Source organism: Cupressus sempervirens, chromosome 10 (assembly GCF_028749045.1).
Source record: "Cupressus sempervirens isolate cs-2001-9-10 chromosome 10, ASM2874904v1, whole genome shotgun sequence".
Classification (NCBI taxonomy): Eukaryota; Viridiplantae; Streptophyta; class Pinopsida; order Cupressales; family Cupressaceae; genus Cupressus; species Cupressus sempervirens.
In genome coordinates, this window is record NC_143127.1 from 554,648,311 (window position 1) to 554,667,314 (window position 19,004).

Here is a 19,004-nt window from a genome sequence, read left to right on the forward strand (position 1 = left end):
TGCAAAAACGGAGACCCCTAATGAGAAGGGTTCCCCTATTTTACAAACCACAGATATTAATAAGGATATTAAGGGCATGATGGATAACAAGAATTGGGTTTTCTCTTGGATTGTGGCAAAAAATAATAGTTTGAAAGAGAATACCCTCTCTTCTAAACAACAACTGGATGTTATTATGGAGAATACTAATACCTTAGCGAGGGGAATAAACGAGTTGAAGTCTATCCATAAATAGAGGATTAAAAACTCACAGGATACCCTTAAAAAGATACAAGATAAGGTCAAAGATGTGATGGTTGTTAGCAAGATTGTCATGGACAACTCCATCAAGGGCCTCAGGGAGCTAAATGGTCAGGCAACACCTTATTTAGGATTATCCAAGGATATCAATGCTCCTGCTTCTATCAGTGTCAACTGAAAAAACCCGTTTCGAGGACCCAAGTTCAACCAACGAAGTGAATGTTGTTGACAAAGCAAAGATAGATGTTTTGATTGGCTCTGCTACCAGATTATGTGGTAAGGACGAGCGTGTTAGCCCCCTTATAATTTAGTCAATAAGGTTAGGGGCATTAACGCAAATTTTATTTAGAAGAACATAGATTTAATCAATAGTGTGCAGGTGATTTTAGGATAGTGTCCTTTGTTTTTCTGGTCCCTTTTATCTAGGGTCGGACTTCTTGTTGGTTTGTTTTTGTCTCTCCTATTTATTTTATGATGTGCTGAACTTGGGTTTTTGGTTCTTGTGAAATCAATTTTCTCTTAATCAAAAAATTAAAAAATATAACTATTAGTTTGTCATTATCATATGTAAAAAGTCAAATTAAGAATTTATTCATGTTCATCACAGGGTCCTCAAGATTACAGCCCATCACTATTCTTTGCCAAATTTAAAGCAAACCTAATTGTTGAGCTCGAACATGTAGTTCAAGATATACTAGATCCAATAACATAGGAGTACAAAATATGGATTAGCTTTAGATATGTATCCGCTGGCATTTCAAGTTGAACTACTACTTTTTTGAAGAGAGCCACCATTTTCACTAATTAAGAACATTAGTTTTTCAAGGCATGACGCAAGTGCGACCGAGATCACAAGTAATCTTGCTCAAGTAAGAAGAATACTTTATTTTAAATTTAAATTCCATTTAACTGTAATTTTGATTGGCAACATTGACTCAATCCTCTCAACTGTATTGTGTAATATTGATTTTGAGGAGGTTAATGATGCACAAAATTAGATTTATTTAGTTGCACGTTGTAACATTTAATGTTTAATGTTGGTCATGAAAAAACCCATGCTGAGCAAGGGGTACTATTAATTTCGTTATGTAGCTCTCATTTAGTCTTTTGACAAGCCTAGACGCCTAGAAGTGGGTCTTATTGGATTGGTCCAGAAAAAGTAGTTTTTTTCAGATTTTTTATTATTCAAAAATCTTTTAATGCAAAAGAAAAGTGGGGATGGGTAATCTCCCACCCAAGTATAGTGGGAAATCAGTTAATGAAATCAGATATTGCAGCAAGAGAAAAAGTACGCTTGGTTGATCACGTATAAAGAAGATGAAGATTGAAGCAAGAATATAAAGGAAGAAGGATAAAGAAAGTTATCAATGCATTCATGAGAGTTGGATACAAGGAAAAGAGGGCTGTTTTTCTTTGCATGTTGGGTTGAAGGTACAAGGCAGTTGTAGTCTAGTTTGGATTTCTACATGCATGTTGTACGTTCTTCTGTAGCATGTAGAACAAGATTGTAAGTTCTGTTACCTCAAGATGGGAGACTTGTAGGTTTCTGGTACTAGTATGCCTATTATTTAAATATAATAGAAGTCATGGCAATTGTTTTGAAAAAATAAACCAATAATTTCTAAGAAATACCGTAAATTCATAGCATAGCACTTTGAAGAGAAGAATATTAGAAAGTTAAAGTATGAAAATTGAACATTTAAAGAGTCAAAGGCTAATACTAAATAGTAATGTCATATTAATATAGAGTCAAATAGTTCAAAACTCACATTGCATTTCTCTCAATCATACCTGATTTCTAAATTTCATATACGATCATCATCTCATACCTGATTTCTAAATTCTGCATATGATCATCATCATATCAGATTAATAATAGCTGCAATTCTCATTACATATTGAAATTAATTATTGCCTTGCTAAAAACAATATTAAAATAAGGATCAAAATCATAAAATGACTTAATGTTGCATTTTAAATTTATTTTTTAATCAAGGAGGAACCTTCTATTTTTTGGGAGACTTAACATTAAGTCTCCAGCCATTTTTGAAGACTCCGGAAATGCGAGATGCACTGCCGGTAACACTATTGTTAAATAAGATTTTATTCCAGCAAGTTTATCTTCAAGAAAGTGTTGGTATAATTTATTTTATTCCAGTATAAAATTTCATACAAGCTTTGATGAGCTTGAGATTTTGTTTATTCTGCTGCAAAAATTGACAGTCCTATTAGATATTCAATTGTTGATCTGCATCAATGCAGATGACCTCATATAATTGCTGGCAACCAAATTGTCTTTAAAATTATGTCTTAGGCAAAGTTTGTTTCTGAAAAACTGGTCATTTCAACAATGTTTTTCTAATATCGATATCCTAGAATGAAGTAAACTCTGCTGCAAGTAGCTGTTTGGAAGGTCGCTCCCATGTCATGGAAAATACAGCATTGAGGACCAATTATATCTGTTACATGTATTTCAAACCATCCATAGGGCCTGATTGTTGTGAAACAAACTGTTCGGAATTTAGAGTTAAGATAATCCAGACCTGCTGTTTAATGCACAACAAATTGTTCATAGGCAGAAGCTTCCACTGGGCATCAAAACAATCACATGTTCTTTTTGTGCCTTAAGGCTTCATCCTGAAGACAAGAGTTTCAGGACAACAAATCCTGTCTATTAGCTGCCATTACAATGAAATAACAAGGTGATGATTAAGATCCATTGCAATAGAACCAAAAACAATCTTATAAAAAATTCGAGTATTGGGCTATAACAATCCTGATATTGAGACACATAAAGATTATAAATCACTCACCAAAAGATTTCCAATAAAAGAGAGGATTGAGGATGAAAAAACCTTCCTTCCTATACCCATATATTGTGAGAAAGGGGATGATGTGCCTTTGGGATCTCTTTCCATGTAACTATGCCTACGCGTGGAAACTATTTGTCATGATGATGACTTTTATGAATAATCTTATGAGATGAAAGATAGCACAAACTCTTCACGTAAAAGAAATTTAAGTTTTATTTAAAAACACGTCTTTATTTATGATCTCCATATGAATTGAAGGAGAATGTTTCAGCAAATCATCAAAATAAGAAGAGCTTCATTTACGAGGAAAAACATACCTTTGTTTATTCTCCATATAAATTAAAGATAAGGAAAATTCGCACCATCTTGTGTAGATTATTAATAAAATAAAGATTGAATTGATTTGTATAGTACAAGACCTTCAACTTGTGCAGTAGTATAATGGCATCTACATTGTATCTGTGGAAGACAGATCAAAAGCCATTCTCTATTGATTAAATTTGGAGTAGCATATAATAGAAATTTAAAAAGTTTATTGATAACTGTGTTTCGGACACCAAATTCTTCCAATTAGCATTGATACTGCTTGCGCAAAATTTGAATTAATGCAAAGAGAAAAAATTCTTGAAGAGCAACACATATTGTCAAGTTGGTGCATGTCATAAAAAATTGGACGTACCAAACAGGAAGGGAATGATCCACCATATCAAAACCCCAAGGAGCACACTACCCACAGGATGCAGTCCCTTTTTAAAGCCCTGTAAACACCAAATACCGGTCAGTAGTTGCCATTCAACAGTCCCAATAGCCACAATTATTGCCAAGAAAAATGGAATAACTTGTGAAAATTGTCCATTGAAATGCTAGTGTAGAATTGGAACAATTTTACGTGGATGTGTTAAGACTTTGCAGATGGCCTACAGAAAGACCACTTGAATATAATTTTCTACTAGAGTCCAAACAGATTTGACATATGCAGGAACCATCTATATCTACACCGTACCCCAACATCAATTTTTCCAGTACCATTACAAGGACAGATTCAGGAAAAAATATGGGATGTGCACAATCGAGGCCCTGAAAATTTTCAGGAAAGACGCTGTTGAATATTACTACTCAATCTTTCCATGATAAGAGTTTGACACGTAAAAGATAATCAAACAATAACATCTCAAGGTCAAAATAAGAAACAATTACATTGTTAGGCAGGAAATTTTAAAAAGGAAAATACACCAGAATTCTGAATGGACTGAAGAAAGCTTTTTCATATTTCAACAAGACTAGGATGACACGAATGATAAAATCCTTAATTTCCAAGATGGGTATTTTGATATTTGGTGGGTATTTTGATATCTGAGATGCAGATTGTTAATTATTGTTAGTTGGACAGCTGTTATTTCTGACCCGGAAATAGCAGTTGTATTTATGGGTAGCTTGGACAGCTGTTCGTCTTTATCTATGTATAGCAGCATTAGTTATGGGTAGTTTGGACAGCTGTTTGTCCACTTGCCAAGAATTAGTAAATGGTTATTGCAAGGATAATTATTTACTAATTTTAGTGATTCCCTTTTGGACACCTTGCAACCAATTCTATTATTGACTGTCGAGTTGTCTTAATCTCAGCCGTTGGTTTGATTTAATCTCGATCATTGGTTTACCAACAGGAGTAGTATAAAAAGGGGTCATTGGGTCATTTGGAGAAACAAGTTTTGGAGAAGCAATTTGTAGTGATAGCAAATTGTCTTGCAGTGTTAGCAAGGGCGCAGTGTTAGCGTGGGGATAGCAGTGGGGAATATTAGTGGAAGAAATTAGGAAGTTGTCGGAGTTCTGCTAGTGAGAGGCAAGAAATTTTGTATCTCTTGATTTGCTGAAGTTTAATATAATTCTTCATCTGTAGAACTGGTTTTCCCTTAGGGGTTTTTCCAAGGACAATTTGTCCGAATATATTGTGTTCATTGTGTTGCGCATTTCTTTCCATATTTTATAAGTGAAGTTGCAGTTGTGTTATTTTTCGATATTAGCTGAGAATTTATTTTCAGCAGTTTAATAATCGTTTATGATAAGAGATTAACAATCAGTGACTGCAATAGTTAAATTTTTCACACAGATCATAAGCAATATACTACAATATGATCATGAAATTATCCATTAAGAATATGCATGTTAACAAATACAAAGTAGATTGTGTCAAATCAAACATGTCTGTAGTAGTTTACAATCTAGATTCTAGATATTCTATTAATAACTCTCCAGAAAGTGGCATTCCCTTGGAACTGATCAATACACCCAAAAATGCTGCTAAACTGAATAGGATACGCAAACGAAAAAAATTGCAACCTATCATCAAAAAGCTTCCAATCCTTGTGTCTTCTGACTCACATTAAACATACAATGTACAAAAAATAAAAAATGCTTGGTGACAGTATTTAGCTCAACATCAGGAAGTGATGCAGTTGCGAGTGCTTCTGAATAATTTGGAACCTCAACAAATTAGTGTTCACTTGCCCTCATCCATCCACCCAAATATGCGAAATAATCAAATTGCAATCAGTTATGAATAAATCCATCTCAAACTTTACTAGAGAAAGGCACAATAAATATTGTGCCTTCTAACATACACAAGTATACAATCTCCAAGAATGTATGCTAGACACAACTTAATCTATAGCCTCCAAGATTTACATATTACACAACTCATAATCAGGACATTGCAACTGCTAGAGTATCTAAATTATGTTATCGGTAGCACACATGACATGTCTATATGAATGATTTTAGGGCTAAAGAGACTATAAAACTTAAGCTTTAATTATATTCTAAGTTACCGGTTTGAATCCGGATGTGGATGTGTGTGTGATGCAAGAAATATACAAAATTAGAGCATTTATAGTATGATAAGATTAGTGATCAATGCCAAATGCCAAAGATAAAATATCAAATGCCAATTGATAGTTCGCAAATGATATGTTTTAACAATGAATGGCCTCATCTAGGGTCGTTTTAGGGTTTTGTTGAAAAAAATCACTTTTAAAGCACATGTGCTGAGTCACTTTTTTTGAAGTTTTTATTGAAATTTCTGAGCACTGGGCATCCAGGTGCATTCAGATGCGCCCAGGTGCACTTGGATGCTCACAGGGAGCCGGTTTTCTCCCTGTGGGTGCATCCGGATGCACCCACAGAGGAAAAAAGCACTCGCTGTGAGCATCCAAATACACCAGCCCCACATCCTGCACCAGCATCTGGATACCTGGGCAGGATGCACGCACCCGGTAACTAAGTTTAAATTACAAAGGGAATTAGTGTAATCAATTCAAGCAGTCCTGTAGTAATACATTAAGAAGTATGTATTCCACTTCCTGGAAGATGTCTTCTTCTTTTTTCTCCAATATCTATGCCAATACAGCTTCAGTCTTCAAGCATTTGCACTTTTTATTCAGACGTGATCTTGCCAGGAAATAAGTACGAATATAAAAGTTGGTTTTACAGAGCAATGCACAAAACATTATCGAAGAGCAATTAATAAAGCAGAATTAAGAAAAAAAGTAGAATTTTGGGGACAAGACAACAAAATAAATAAATAAACAAAAAAGTTGAAAACCATAGAGCAGCTATTATTTTTAGGGCAATGCATACAATTTTTGAGACTGTACAACAATATTACCAACAAGCAGAGTTTCAGGCCAATGCAAGCATAATTTATAGAGAGATTTTGGAGTGAATACAAGAAACTTCAGACCAACTGATAGGACCAAATCAGGCACCCTAATCCTCTCCACAATGAATGGAACCAGTGAAATACCTGAACCTCATAAAATATCTAGTTTTTAACATAAAGTGAGCTAACTAAGCATTTGAAGACATATTAACATGTACCATAAACACTTCCAGGCTTCAATCAGGAATTCTTCCTTTTACGCTCTACAATAGAATCCTTAGCTCTGATATTTGAACCACGGCCTATTACATTGAAATTTGCCACACCACTTGAGTTTGTTGTTGAGAAACTTTTAGAAGATGTCATTAAACTTGAGTTTGTTCTATGCTGAGAAGCTGTAGAAACACTAGAGTCCATCCCATGTCTTAGCAATGAAGAGCTTTTAGCTGTAACTGTGGACCTATTTGAGTTAATCACATGACTTTTGATTATTGTTGAGGAAGATTTAGTTGAAGCTGCATTCAGATTTGAGCTCACTGCCTGACTAGAGGTCATTGACGAAGCACATTTGGATGCATTTGATTCCCTCCTACATCCATAAAGGAAAATTAAAGTCACTGAGGAGCTATTCTACACATAGTAATCAATTGTAAAAAAATAACAATGTACAAAAGCTCACCCTAAGGGTACCCTGCTTTGAGCTGAAATTCTGTTCAATCTTGTTGGTTGTGCTCTTGCTTCACGACTGTCAGAAATTAAAAAAAATCATACCAACATCTAACTATATTGACAAATCAAATAGAAATTGTATTCGAATTCAACCAAACCTTTTTTCAGCTTACCAGGCAATAAATTCCGTCTTTGCCTTTTTCATCAGCCGACCCTTTACATTAGAGAGATCAACACTTGACCCAACACCTGGATACACCCAGCCAAGTAGCTCTAAATTTCCACTCACTAGCCTTCTCAGGCAACACATTTATCATTATAAAATAGCAACACTGAATACAATACCTCCATAGTTCCTTTTCCCTTTTGTTGGTGGAACTTTTGTACATATTTGTATCTGCTTATTTTGCTTTTCTGTGAATCAAAAAATAACCAATTAGCTTAGGAGTAGTTTATTTTGTATGCAAAATCAAAATGTCTACAAATTTAGCAAATTTCTAAGAAAAATTTAAGTTAATGCAAAATAATTAAATTGGTTAGCAAAGCTACTTTATTAGCTGTATCAAGTAGCGACTAGAATACCTAGATCAGCTTTTGCATATAATTGCTTGAGCCGATTTAATGACTTCTCAAGTGTCTTTTGCTCTCGCTTCTCTTGCTCTTCAGCCTTAGCCTGGAAGCAATTTCATATGAGTTTGTAAGGAGAGTACGACAACATAAATTCCATAGGAAATAAACAGACCATGCACACTACAGTACACAACTAGCACTATGGAAGACCTTACTTCAAAAAGTAACTTCCATTTGAAGCAGACCCCTTTCTGCCCCATCCTCTTCTTCACCAAATTAGTATTTGCTTCCCCAAATTTACGCTCATAAAACTTCAGCCAGAGGCCATCTGTGACTGGACTCAAGTCTCTTCCCTACAAGATGTTTTTCAACAAAGTTACAACAGCATTCAAGCTGACAATTTGCCTCAAACATTAACACATTAAAAGCTCTAATTTAAGACCATGCAGGAGAAAGTTCCAACCTTGTATATTTAAGATTTCTGTATTTCAGTAAGTTGTTCATTTCATTTTTGAAAGAAGCAACTATTACATTCCAATGTTTACATTTTTCTTGTAACCATTTTTTCAGTGTAGAGAGGAATAATCGGACATATACTCTTAAGACAATCTTTAACATTTATTTAATGCTTAAAATGAATAACTTCATAGATTTTAATATTCTAAGAACATTTACTATGAAGTACATATAAAAAACAATGGAAAACCAATGAGCTTACTTCAGTTGAATCCTCAATGAACTTTAGTTGTTCTGGTGTGCAATGTGCCAAAATGACCTTCAATAGATCTGAATCTGTCTCTCCCACATCGCCAATATACCGAACATTATCAATTGCACTCTGTAGGCAGAGGTTCAACAATGAAGGAGGCCCTCCCATGTTTCCTTTGTACATTTTGTTGCAATGTCACTTTACAGCTAAATCAAGATATAACACTATATTTTCATTCCCGAATGAATTTATGGGATTATCAAGAAAACCTAAACAAGCAATTCATAGAAACCTGCAGGAAAAGGAAAATCTGTCAAAACCTTAAGAAAAATTGCAGAAAAGAGGGCAAAATTTAAAGAACAGCGTGATTAACAAGAATGTATATTCTAGAAAAGAGAAAATTGCATTGTTAATAATCTAAAAGGAATATTCAAATTCTTTAAGATTTTGTATTTTTGACAAAAAAATGTCGCTTCTCACAGAAAAAAATCGATGAAACTGTGGTCAAGCTCCAATTAAAAATGACTAGGATTAGAACCATAAATCTATGTGGATATTTACCTAATAGAGTTATGTGAAAGTATGTTTTCCTACTAATCATGCTGGATCATTTATTCTCTCTCAGAAGACAGGAAAAAAAAAATATAATGCATAGAAGATTGTGATTTTAGTAATCTGCAATTCCATAGAGCAGGCAAAAGCACGGCTGCCATCTAATGCAAGTTTGAAGCACAAATGGTAAAAGCAAGGCTTGAGAAAGGCGACAATTCTATTGTCATTTGGACAAAAAATTCTCCTGTTTCTTTACTAGAACAGAGAGATCAAAGTGAAGAATGAAAATAAATAGTAAACCTAATTTCCAATTACACAAAACACGCTCTATGGCAATCCAGTAAACTGCTATACAACCCCTTCCGAAAGATTAATGGCATCCCATTCCCAATGAAACCAAATTTAACAACCAGAAACCCTTTCTCCTGAAAAAATTAGGAAAGGAATTAAAGGAAATTCATCCAAAGAGAATAAAAAGCTATATCTCATGCAATAACATTATTCCTAAAAGGAAAGGACCTTTACAGATGGAATGCAGCTCCAAAGAATCGAAGGCGCGACATTGACAAATCGTGAAGAAATTTATCATTGATTGTTAGCCCCTGGGGAATGGTTGCAGGGGTTTGGAACTCTTGTCTTGGATCTTTCGCTAACGATATCTGTAACAGCGAGGATGATTATCCTCCAACTTAACGGCAGACGTTAAGCACTAAGTTCCCTGATGAGCTTCTTACATTTATAAATTACAGTTGCATGCTTTTGCCAGCGACTACAACACGGTAAATTGTGATATGGATGTCTTCTCTTTGAGTTTATTCAAGCTTAACAAATAATAATAATAATTAATCACAAAAAAGTATTATCTTAAATTTATACTAGCACTTGCTCCAAAGAAGTGCAAGAGGTACGTCGATAGTTTTTTTTTTGAAAAGACAAATTTAAAAGATATAAATTTAAAAGAAATATTTTGAATCAATGGTAGTGTAAATTATATATATATATATATATATATATATATATATAAGCATGTACATTTGACATATTTTTTTGAAGGTTAAAAAAATGTACAACTACAATATTTGATTTAATGTAAGACATCCTAATTCAAGAATTGATTTGAATTGCACATTTTTTGAATTTTTTTGAAATTGTAAATAGAAACATAATAGGAGTCTTATTTGTGGCAAGGCAGCAAAGCCCTATATGTAAGAAAAAAAAGAGATTAATTCTTAAGAAGAAGTAGATATGAGGCAATTTTAGGAAATGTAGAAGTAGTGAAATTCTAGAAGCAATCAAAAGAGACCTGAAATACCTGAAAGTTTCTTGAGCACTTTTCTGAGTGTGAACACCTTCTTTGAATCCAACAAGTGTGAACTTCTAAAAAAGAGTAGTGAATTACTTAGGAAGCCACACAAAGGCACAAGTAAATGAAAAAAATGGATATTTGTAGACTGACAGACATTACCATTTTCTATAGAAGTAGCTTCAAACACATGGTCTTGATGCGAGATTGAGTGCAAACGTGCTTCTTCTTTCTTTCTAATAATACTATATGGATTCTTTTTCATCTTACAAAAGCGCTCAAAAGAAAAGGAGGGCTCTATATGAAGGCCTTGGAGATTTGACTCTAGAGATTGTTGTGACGGTGAGGCCTTGTCTTTCAGTTTTACCTATATCAATGTAGCCCTGCCTAAGGTTAAACCCTGTGATTTGTGTAGAGTGATAGCCCAAGTTGTGGCAAGAGGTATTTGTGTATGACTACATTGGGAAATGGGTTGTATCAAAATGGTTTTTGGGTTTGTAGGATCCCAAGGTGGACCAGTATAACTATTGAACTCTATCGTGACATATGAAGGCAACAAAGGAGGTTTACATCCTATTGGATACACTATATCTTTTACCTCTCCAAGAGATCCATTGACAAGACCAACAGTGACCTAGAGGTTTGTTGTAAGCATGACATGTTGAAGTTTACATAATAAAACTTCTCTAGGTAATTGGTCATCATCAGTCATTTCCTCAAGCCTACGATGTTGTAGTACACAGTGCAATAGGGACATTGAGCTCTTTTAGCATTTTCTTGTTGTGAAGTGAAACTCGTTCATTGGTAGCAAACAAATGTGTTGCGTGGTCAAACTCAATCTATTCATTTGGAGCGAGGTTCTTGTTTGTGTGAGTCATTAACAAATCCCAATCATGTGGCATTGGTTCAACATTGTGCATATTTTGTAGTGCTTTGTGAAATTGTATTTGAAGCAGATCATCACCGTCCTATCTAAATATCGTTTCTAATGTTACTATTGTATTAAAATTGTGCCACAATTGTTTTGCATTTGTGTGAGATGCATAAAGCAGTTTATCCATAACTGATGGAAGTTGGGCTAGGTCACCTACAAGAATCATCGACATGCCATCGAAGAAAAGGTGTTGTTTTTGGGGTATAGCTTTATGTAGCCTAGAATCAATTTTAAGAAGTAGTTTGGACCTATGAAGCTCATCTCATCTATTAAAATGTATTGAATAATTTTTATGTTTTCGTGGTATTTTGTTAATGCTTGACCCTAAAGGGATTTCATTTGTCGAATTGAGATTTTGAGGGTTGCATGTATGGTTGGTGTATGAATATTGAAAGTTGCAATGTCGATGGGTGCAAGAACAAGGAGTGGATTTATTGTGTTTGGCATTAAATTGTGTAGTGCATTTCTTATGCAGTTGATAAGGTATGATTTCCCAGTTCCAACAGTTCCTTGTATGACCATGTATAAAGGTTGCATGGAGAAATTAGATGCAAAGTGATTTATAATGATAGAAAGTGCAATTTGTTGATGTCATGATAAAGTGTAACTATTGGCAGAGACGGAGGTAGAAAAGCCAATAATTGAGCCAACATTTTTCTATGTATAAATTGAATGGCATGGTCATGCAAATTCAAAAGAACATTATGGTCCACATGCCAAACATTATATGTTTATGTTTTTAATTGCTTCCAATGTCTAATAATGTCATATTTTTTCACACCTATATCTACATGGATCTCATGAAAGTGTTTGTACAAGAGCAATTCACTCCTACAAAAGGTTTCAAAATGCTTAGAGTCTTCCTTGGGAATTGCAAAATATTTCAGATACACTTGTACTATTGTTGTTTCCTTTCTTATCCTCCATTCATCTCGTTTGCGAGATGTAGCATATGTGTATGATCTTGTTGATTCAATTAGTGTAAGTTGTTGAAGCTCAGTTGGATGTTCCATGCATGCTGCTTGTACATAGCTAGATTCTATTTTGCTACCAGCACTCATTTGTCTAAGGTGGTGCAACACTTTTCGCCCACATTCAAAGACATAAACGGACGATTGCAATTCACAAGGGGCGATTTTTGAAGCATGTGGCATGTTTCTTGTGCACTAATGTCTCTTTCAGAAACAATTTCAAGCATAAAATTTTGGTATGCTTTGATAGCGTTGTCGTCTCCATTTGAATTTGAGCAAATTCTAGCCAACATTTGAACACAGTTTTTCACTTTTTTTCCAAATTTGGATGCATACTTAGCAATGTAATTGAGAACTAATGCTTGAGATGTAATAGGTTGGCAATCTATATTTGCTTTCCATATTGATAGCATATGTGGGTTATGAATGTTCAACCTATCATCATTTCTAGCTGGTTCAAAGCATTTCTGCCCTGTTTCATTATGGTATAACAATGCTTGTTCACATTCTTTCCAAGGTGCTTTATATCTACATTTCATTTCTTTACCTTTCATTTGTAGGCACATCCTCTTAGTACATCGAGTGTGCCTTTGAACATGATTAACCAACTCTTCATAATCAACTAAAGGATTAGTAGAAGTTATTTCAATTGTATTTAAAAGACAGGGATCTTATGTTGGAGCTCTATGTTGAAAGTTATCTATTTCTAATTTTGAGCAAGGGTTCATAGCTATAACATATTTTTTAAAGAAAAATTTGGCCTTTGCTATTGCTTCAAGGTTTTCCCAATCAAGTGTGTCCATATTTGGAGCATTTTTAATCCAAATGACACCATATATGTGCGCAAATCCTCTTCCCTACCATTTCGAGTGATACCAATAATTAGTTGCCTCCATGAGCTTCTCAATTATCTCTTCATGAAATTTTTTGAAGTGTTGGTGTAGATATAGTGATGTTGTATGCAGGTTATTAATCACATTATTAATACATTATTTGTTGGTAAGCAACAAAGATGGTACATTTGGGGAAAGAACACTATGCAAATTAGGCCATTTAGTTTCTACTACACTCAATGTAAAAAATAATATTGGAGATCATATTTGGGTTATCAAACTTCTCAACTCCACACGACGTGTATTCTAGAATGCTCTTGTCCCTTGTAAAGTAGACCCAAAGTGCATTAGTTCTTTTGCTAGTTGATTGTCAAGTAGGTTAGTTAGGTGGGAGTGAAGGTCTTCAATAGTGGATGGTGTATTGTCTTCAACTTTTCATTTAGTAAATACAGATGCAATAGACTAGCTATGATGACACATCATACCTATTATCATGGTAATGAATAAGATGCACAACATATTCATGGATTTTGACTTCTCTAGCGCGAGGTTGCATGGGTAGTGCAATACCATTTGGGAAAAGTGTGGGAAAGGCCATGTCAAACAAGCCCTTAGTAGTATACTCATTAATGTGGGTTGAACTTGTCAGTGGCCAAACTGCAATGTCATCAGTCTCTTGTTCCATTTGTAAAGAATCTTTTATGATATGTAGCTGACAATGTTTATTTGGTAGGCTCATCATAAATGATGTTGAATATTGGGAGTCATCTTCTATATTACATTGTATGTTTTCAACTAAAGCAGTTGTTGAAGTTAGAGGTTCGCTGCAATCATCAATTGTATGTAGCAATTGTGAAATATCGGTATTGCAAGTAGGAAGCATTGATAATGCCAAACTATTTATTTCTACATCTTTGTAGTAAGGGTCAAATTTGATCTTGTATGAGAATGCACTATGAACATGGCTTCTACTAACATAGCAATCATAATGCTTCCCACTTGTATTTAGTCTTCGAACCATTATGACATCTAGTTGGTCAATTGTAAGTGGTAAATATTTTGTAATTGCTTGAATGTCCTAGGGAAAGCTTATTGTGTGGCCACTATATTTGTATTGACCACCATGAGCATGGGTTACTTGCAAGATGGGAGTAACACGTGCAATAAGTATCTTCTCTACTTGGGTGAGAACCCTTAACACAGTTGCCCAGAGGGGTCCATGTTGTTGGCTTCTAAGAAGAGATGAATTCCCCTCTCAGAAAAACATCTCTTACAAGTCATAACTCTATTTGACCTACAAACATTCATACAGGGGTAGCACTCATTATAGGTAGTACATGTTTCCAATTGTGAGAGGGCATCTATCCTAGTTCTAAATCTGTGGTTTGCATCTATATATTTAGAGGAAAACTAGAAATCAATGTGGTTCATTGAATTTTGACAAGGAGGGATTTGCTCAATAGGATTTGGTGGTGCATTCATGAAAGGTTGTGGTGTAGGAGAACCTGTAGAACCTTGTGGGTGGCAGGGGAATGGTTGGTTCAGTGTTGATTGCAAATGTTGGTAGTGTTGAATGCAACGACATGCTCTAATTTCTTCTCTATGGAGGCCATAATATACACGACTTCTCTTGTGTGATTGCATAGCAATATTGTTACTATGGATGGGTTGTCTATCTTGATCAAGAACAATGGGAGCCATATCCTGAATTATACAGTAAGAAGAACAACATATTTTTATTACCATTATACAATTATAAAAGAAAGGAAGTGCAAGAACAATAACAATAATATCAAAAGAGTATCCACCCTTCAACGCAAGTTGTATAGGTGGAAAAACCAAGTATGTTGAAGAGTAAGAGTACTAGTTGTGTTGAACCTTTTTTTACAAATGTTAAATTAGTCAAAGTAAAGGGTTGATTATTGTTTTGGAATGTATTTGGTATTACCAAATGTAAAACATATTAGATAATAATAATGAAGTTGCAAACACAAATCAAACATTGGATACAAGTATAACAAAGAGTACATAATTTGTAGAGAAAAATAAGTCATTGGAAGACATAAAATAATAGATATAATTTAAAAACATCAACTATAAATGTTTTCTAGTAGAAGGTTAAAAGACAAGTTTTGAAGGGGTCTTGAAACCCTATTAATGAGTAGATAGTATGGGGATAGTAGTCAATACAAAAAAAAGAAGGCAATAAGAATAGAGAATGGATATCAAGGAGAACCAACAAAAATTGTGATTCATATAAAATATAATTATAAGAAAAAGATGTTGTTTTCATGTATGGATAGTAGTTTGGAAAAAATGTAAGTCTTGTGCCTTCGTGTATTGTGCATTATCTATTCAGTTGCAACTAACACATGGGGTATAATTCCATCAAAGAGTGAGATGCACTCTCTTATGAAATCCAACATAGCAACTTCCAGGATCGTTGAGTTCAGATGCAACTCGTCATTATATGATTCCATTTTACTTGTAACTATAAATAAAAATTGGTTGTATTGAGAAATTTGTATAGAAAACTCTACACAGTTAGGTTCAATATCATCAAACTGTAGCATAGAGTTCTTTTGTAGGCATGCCAAGGAGTTTAGTTGCAGTTTCATTGAAAGCAATTGCCCACAATGATCCAATATGGTCTTCAATCTTGACTTGAAGTACATATATATAATCACAATCTGAAAAGGTGGTTAGACACTATGGGTAGTACCACTTGCAGTCACTATTTTGTTCAACCCTTTTCTTGCATTGCTTTCCTACTATGACAAGGGGACAAGCTCGATAACAAAATTTCTTCCTTGTGACGAAAATAAGGGTTGCTTTAACAATGTATTGGAGAGGTTTTGAGGAAGTTGGGCATTCCTCTTCAATCTTGGTAATGGTTTTCCATGCTAAAATCAGAGGCGAATCTAGTAGGGTGGGTGTTGGTGCAAGAAACATATGCCCATGTTGAGAGAACCAATACTATAGTTGGTTGGCTTCATCAATATCAGGATTTACAAGTATTTGTGAAGTGGCAAGTGTACTTACGACCCTACCATTGTATTCTACCAAATGACCACCTTTTATAACAATCATAGTTGACTTTTGTAGATGATACATTTCTTGTAGTTGTGCACCTTCTTTCATAGCTGCCAATCCCCACAAAGTTACATTGATAGTGGATGTAGAAACATCAACCATCTTGAGACTCCTTCTGACAACCTCAATTCCATCTCGCCTTCTTATTGTAGAGGTAGGATCCACACAAATGACAATTCCAATGAGATCAAGAGTAGAATTAGTATTTATGTTCATATATTCATAATCTCTACAATGGGTGTAAAAGTGTATTGAAGTGTTGGAATTAAGAGGTCATTGTCACATAGTGAAAGTGTTGAATCTTCCTTTAAGGTGATTTCAAAATCAAGGTTTAATTTATTGTAGAACTTGTTTGCAGATTTTATGATACCACCAGACAATGTGTAGACATTCCCAACCTGGACTTTATCAAAGTGGAGGTCTACAACATCATTGAAGCAAGTTATCTAGACTTCAGTCCTTTTAGTATCGATAATGTCAAAACTAAACATATGACCATTCACATTCTTTGAGTTGAATTGGTATTTTTCCTTTTTCATGGTCACATGACCTTTAATAGTCAACAGTGTTTGATATGGGTTCAAACTTCTAAATGGAGTGATTGTTAAAGTGCAACATTTTTTTTGTAGAGATGCATCAAGGCCAAACATCAATTTAGTATGAGTCATATGCACTGATGTTCCTGTTTGTTCAACATTTTTTCTTGTGCTTAATGGACTAACAAAGGAGTGGTTTACAGTTTTCTCTAGTTCTTTGAATAAGAAGATGGGAACACTAATGATATCATGTTCTATGCATAGAACCTCTAAGTTGGAGATTACAATCCACCTAAAAAGGTAGGTAAAATAATAATTTTCTGGTAAGGGTACATATTTGCATAATAAAACATGAAGGGTTTCATTAAATAGAAGTAGAGTGGAAGTGGAGTTACCTTGACTCGCAAATGGTGGGAATAGAATAGTGGGTGACATTTATTATAGAACCTTTTTGGATTTCATCTGAAGTTATAAGATCATTAAACTTCCTTGGCAAGGTTGCTTTTTGTAGGTGAAGGCCATTAGAGAGCTCTAACTTGTATCTATTTGTTGCTTGAGTTCTTTGTCCAAATGATGCAATGCCAAATACTTGGAGATGCAGTTGCAAATGAATGTTTTCATTGTTGATAAGTTTGATTGCATCTTCTATAAGAGATTGAGACATTACTTAGAGAGATTGAATTTTCCCTATAAATCGAGCCAAATAACTATCATTATCTTGTTCACATTTACAAACATAGTAGTAAGAGAAAATGGTAAACTTAGAGGAGCATGTGTTTGTCAATGTCATAATAGGCCACATTACATTAGTAGGGTTGGACCTAAGCATTATAGTATGGTACCACTTTGCATGAGAACATAGTGGTCATAGTAGAACAAGAGTAGTTCTAGGTGACTTTGATATGGTTGAAAGAATGCTTATGGTGAAGTGTAGGAGGGAAATGAATTAGTAATTATAATGGACTCCCACTATGAATATAAGCCAAATAAAATGGAAGGTAATGTCAATTTAACTTTGTGCTAAAACAATGCATACTTGGAGATTCTTACTTATATAGCAAAACATGTACTTGTGCAAAAGGAATATAGGTAAGAAGGCATACCAGGAATATGCAATCCAAAATTAATTTCTTCAAATATATGTTTTTTGATGCCAAGCATGTTCCTGGATGAGGAGTAATGTTTTCAATAAGTCATTAATGTGATTGAAAAGACTAGTTGGTTTTAAAAAAAGGTAGAATATCTTTTATTGATGTTAGTATATAAAACTACTTAGGAACACGATATTAATTTATAATAAAGAGATAGTTCTAATTGTATCTATTAACTTTATTATCAAACCAAAACATATATGCAAGGCAATTATCTAAACATAAGAGGACATACAAGGAAATGATAAACCAAAATTGCTTTCGTGAAGCACAAGTTTGTCGACTAAAGTGTGAGAATAAATTGAAAAGAGTGCTCAAACTTGTAGTCTAAAGTGTGCAAACATAAACATATAGAGAAAAGTGTGCAAAGATGCATAAAGATGTGATATACATACTATCATATAAAACATTGTGCCATGAATTTTTTTTTTTAGTTAAATAAATATGAGCTATTTCGTAGACATTATAGCTCACTTTATATAATCAAACAAATGTGGCATCTCTTTGAGAAAACTAAACTATGTAAGGGTAAAGGAAGAAGAAAAGTTGTAATGTCCCCATTTTAGCAGTTGACCAAGTGTGTGTGCGTTAGCCTTGTTCTACATGGTCCCGAGGGCTAACGAAGGGTTTAATGGGATCTTGGAGTGTTTTGGCCTAGTCATTTCCAGTTTGGGCCAAAACGAAGTTGATTTACTCAGTTTCAGGCATACTTACTATTTTTAGTAAGTCGGCAGGACACAGTGCAGGTCAATTTTGGTGATTGGATTCGATACTCCTCGGTGAGAGCTTTCCGATGAGCTATCACTCGCATTATTCGGAGTTCGATTGCTAATACATTTTAATGCCTGAAGTTTTATTAAAGTAACATCTAATTTAATTGTAAAATATTAAAGTGTTACTTTAATATTTATTTTATGGTGATGTGTACCCAAGGGAGACATAAGGGGTATTTTAATATATGTTTTATATTACACA

At 34.4% G+C, this 19,004-nt stretch overlaps 1 protein-coding gene across 3 annotated transcripts; it reads right to left on the bottom strand.

Annotated features, from left to right (window-relative positions):
* Positions 1-2,356: 2,356 nt before the first annotated feature.
* Positions 2,357-9,994, bottom strand: LOC149535093 (transcription elongation factor B polypeptide). 3 transcript variants are annotated; one of them, XR_016357105.1, is made up of 12 exons: positions 9,734-9,902; positions 8,666-8,948; positions 8,163-8,300; positions 7,960-8,050; positions 7,723-7,791; positions 7,551-7,626; positions 7,388-7,453; positions 6,927-7,297; positions 3,733-3,811; positions 3,371-3,512; positions 3,054-3,168; positions 2,357-2,877 (listed from the first exon to the last, which is right to left on the bottom strand). XR_016357105.1 is itself a non-coding variant. In XM_089804885.1 (8 exons), exons 2-8 carry the CDS (start codon positions 8,837-8,839, stop codon positions 6,949-6,951), a joined length of 963 nt encoding a protein of 320 aa, XP_089661011.1. In that variant the 5' UTR covers positions 8,840-8,948; positions 9,734-9,994; the 3' UTR covers positions 6,644-6,948. The 3 variants fall into 3 exon arrangements, 2 of the variants coding, with proteins under 2 accessions (XP_089661011.1, XP_089661012.1); XM_089804885.1 differs by lacking the exons at positions 2,357-2,877; positions 3,054-3,168; positions 3,371-3,512; positions 3,733-3,811 and having other exon boundaries at positions 6,644-7,297; positions 9,734-9,994; XM_089804886.1 differs by lacking the exons at positions 2,357-2,877; positions 3,054-3,168; positions 3,371-3,512; positions 3,733-3,811 and having other exon boundaries at positions 6,644-7,297; positions 9,728-9,919.
* Between the last annotated feature and the right edge of the window lie 9,010 nt (positions 9,995-19,004).

Bases quoted from the DNA above. Each gene is read 5' to 3' on its own strand.
- LOC149535093 (XM_089804885.1), bottom strand. From the start codon at position 8,839: ATGTACAAAGGAAACATGGGAGGGCCTCCTTCATTGTTGAACCTCTGC. The intron at 8,051-8,162 runs GTAAGGTCTTCC...AATTGCTTCCAG, and splicing joins AATGGAAGTTACTTTTTGAA to GCTAAGGCTGAAGAGCAAGA. The intron at 7,627-7,722 runs GTATTGTATTCA...GGGTGTATCCAG, and splicing joins AGGGAAAAGGAACTATGGAG to GTGTTGGGTCAAGTGTTGAT.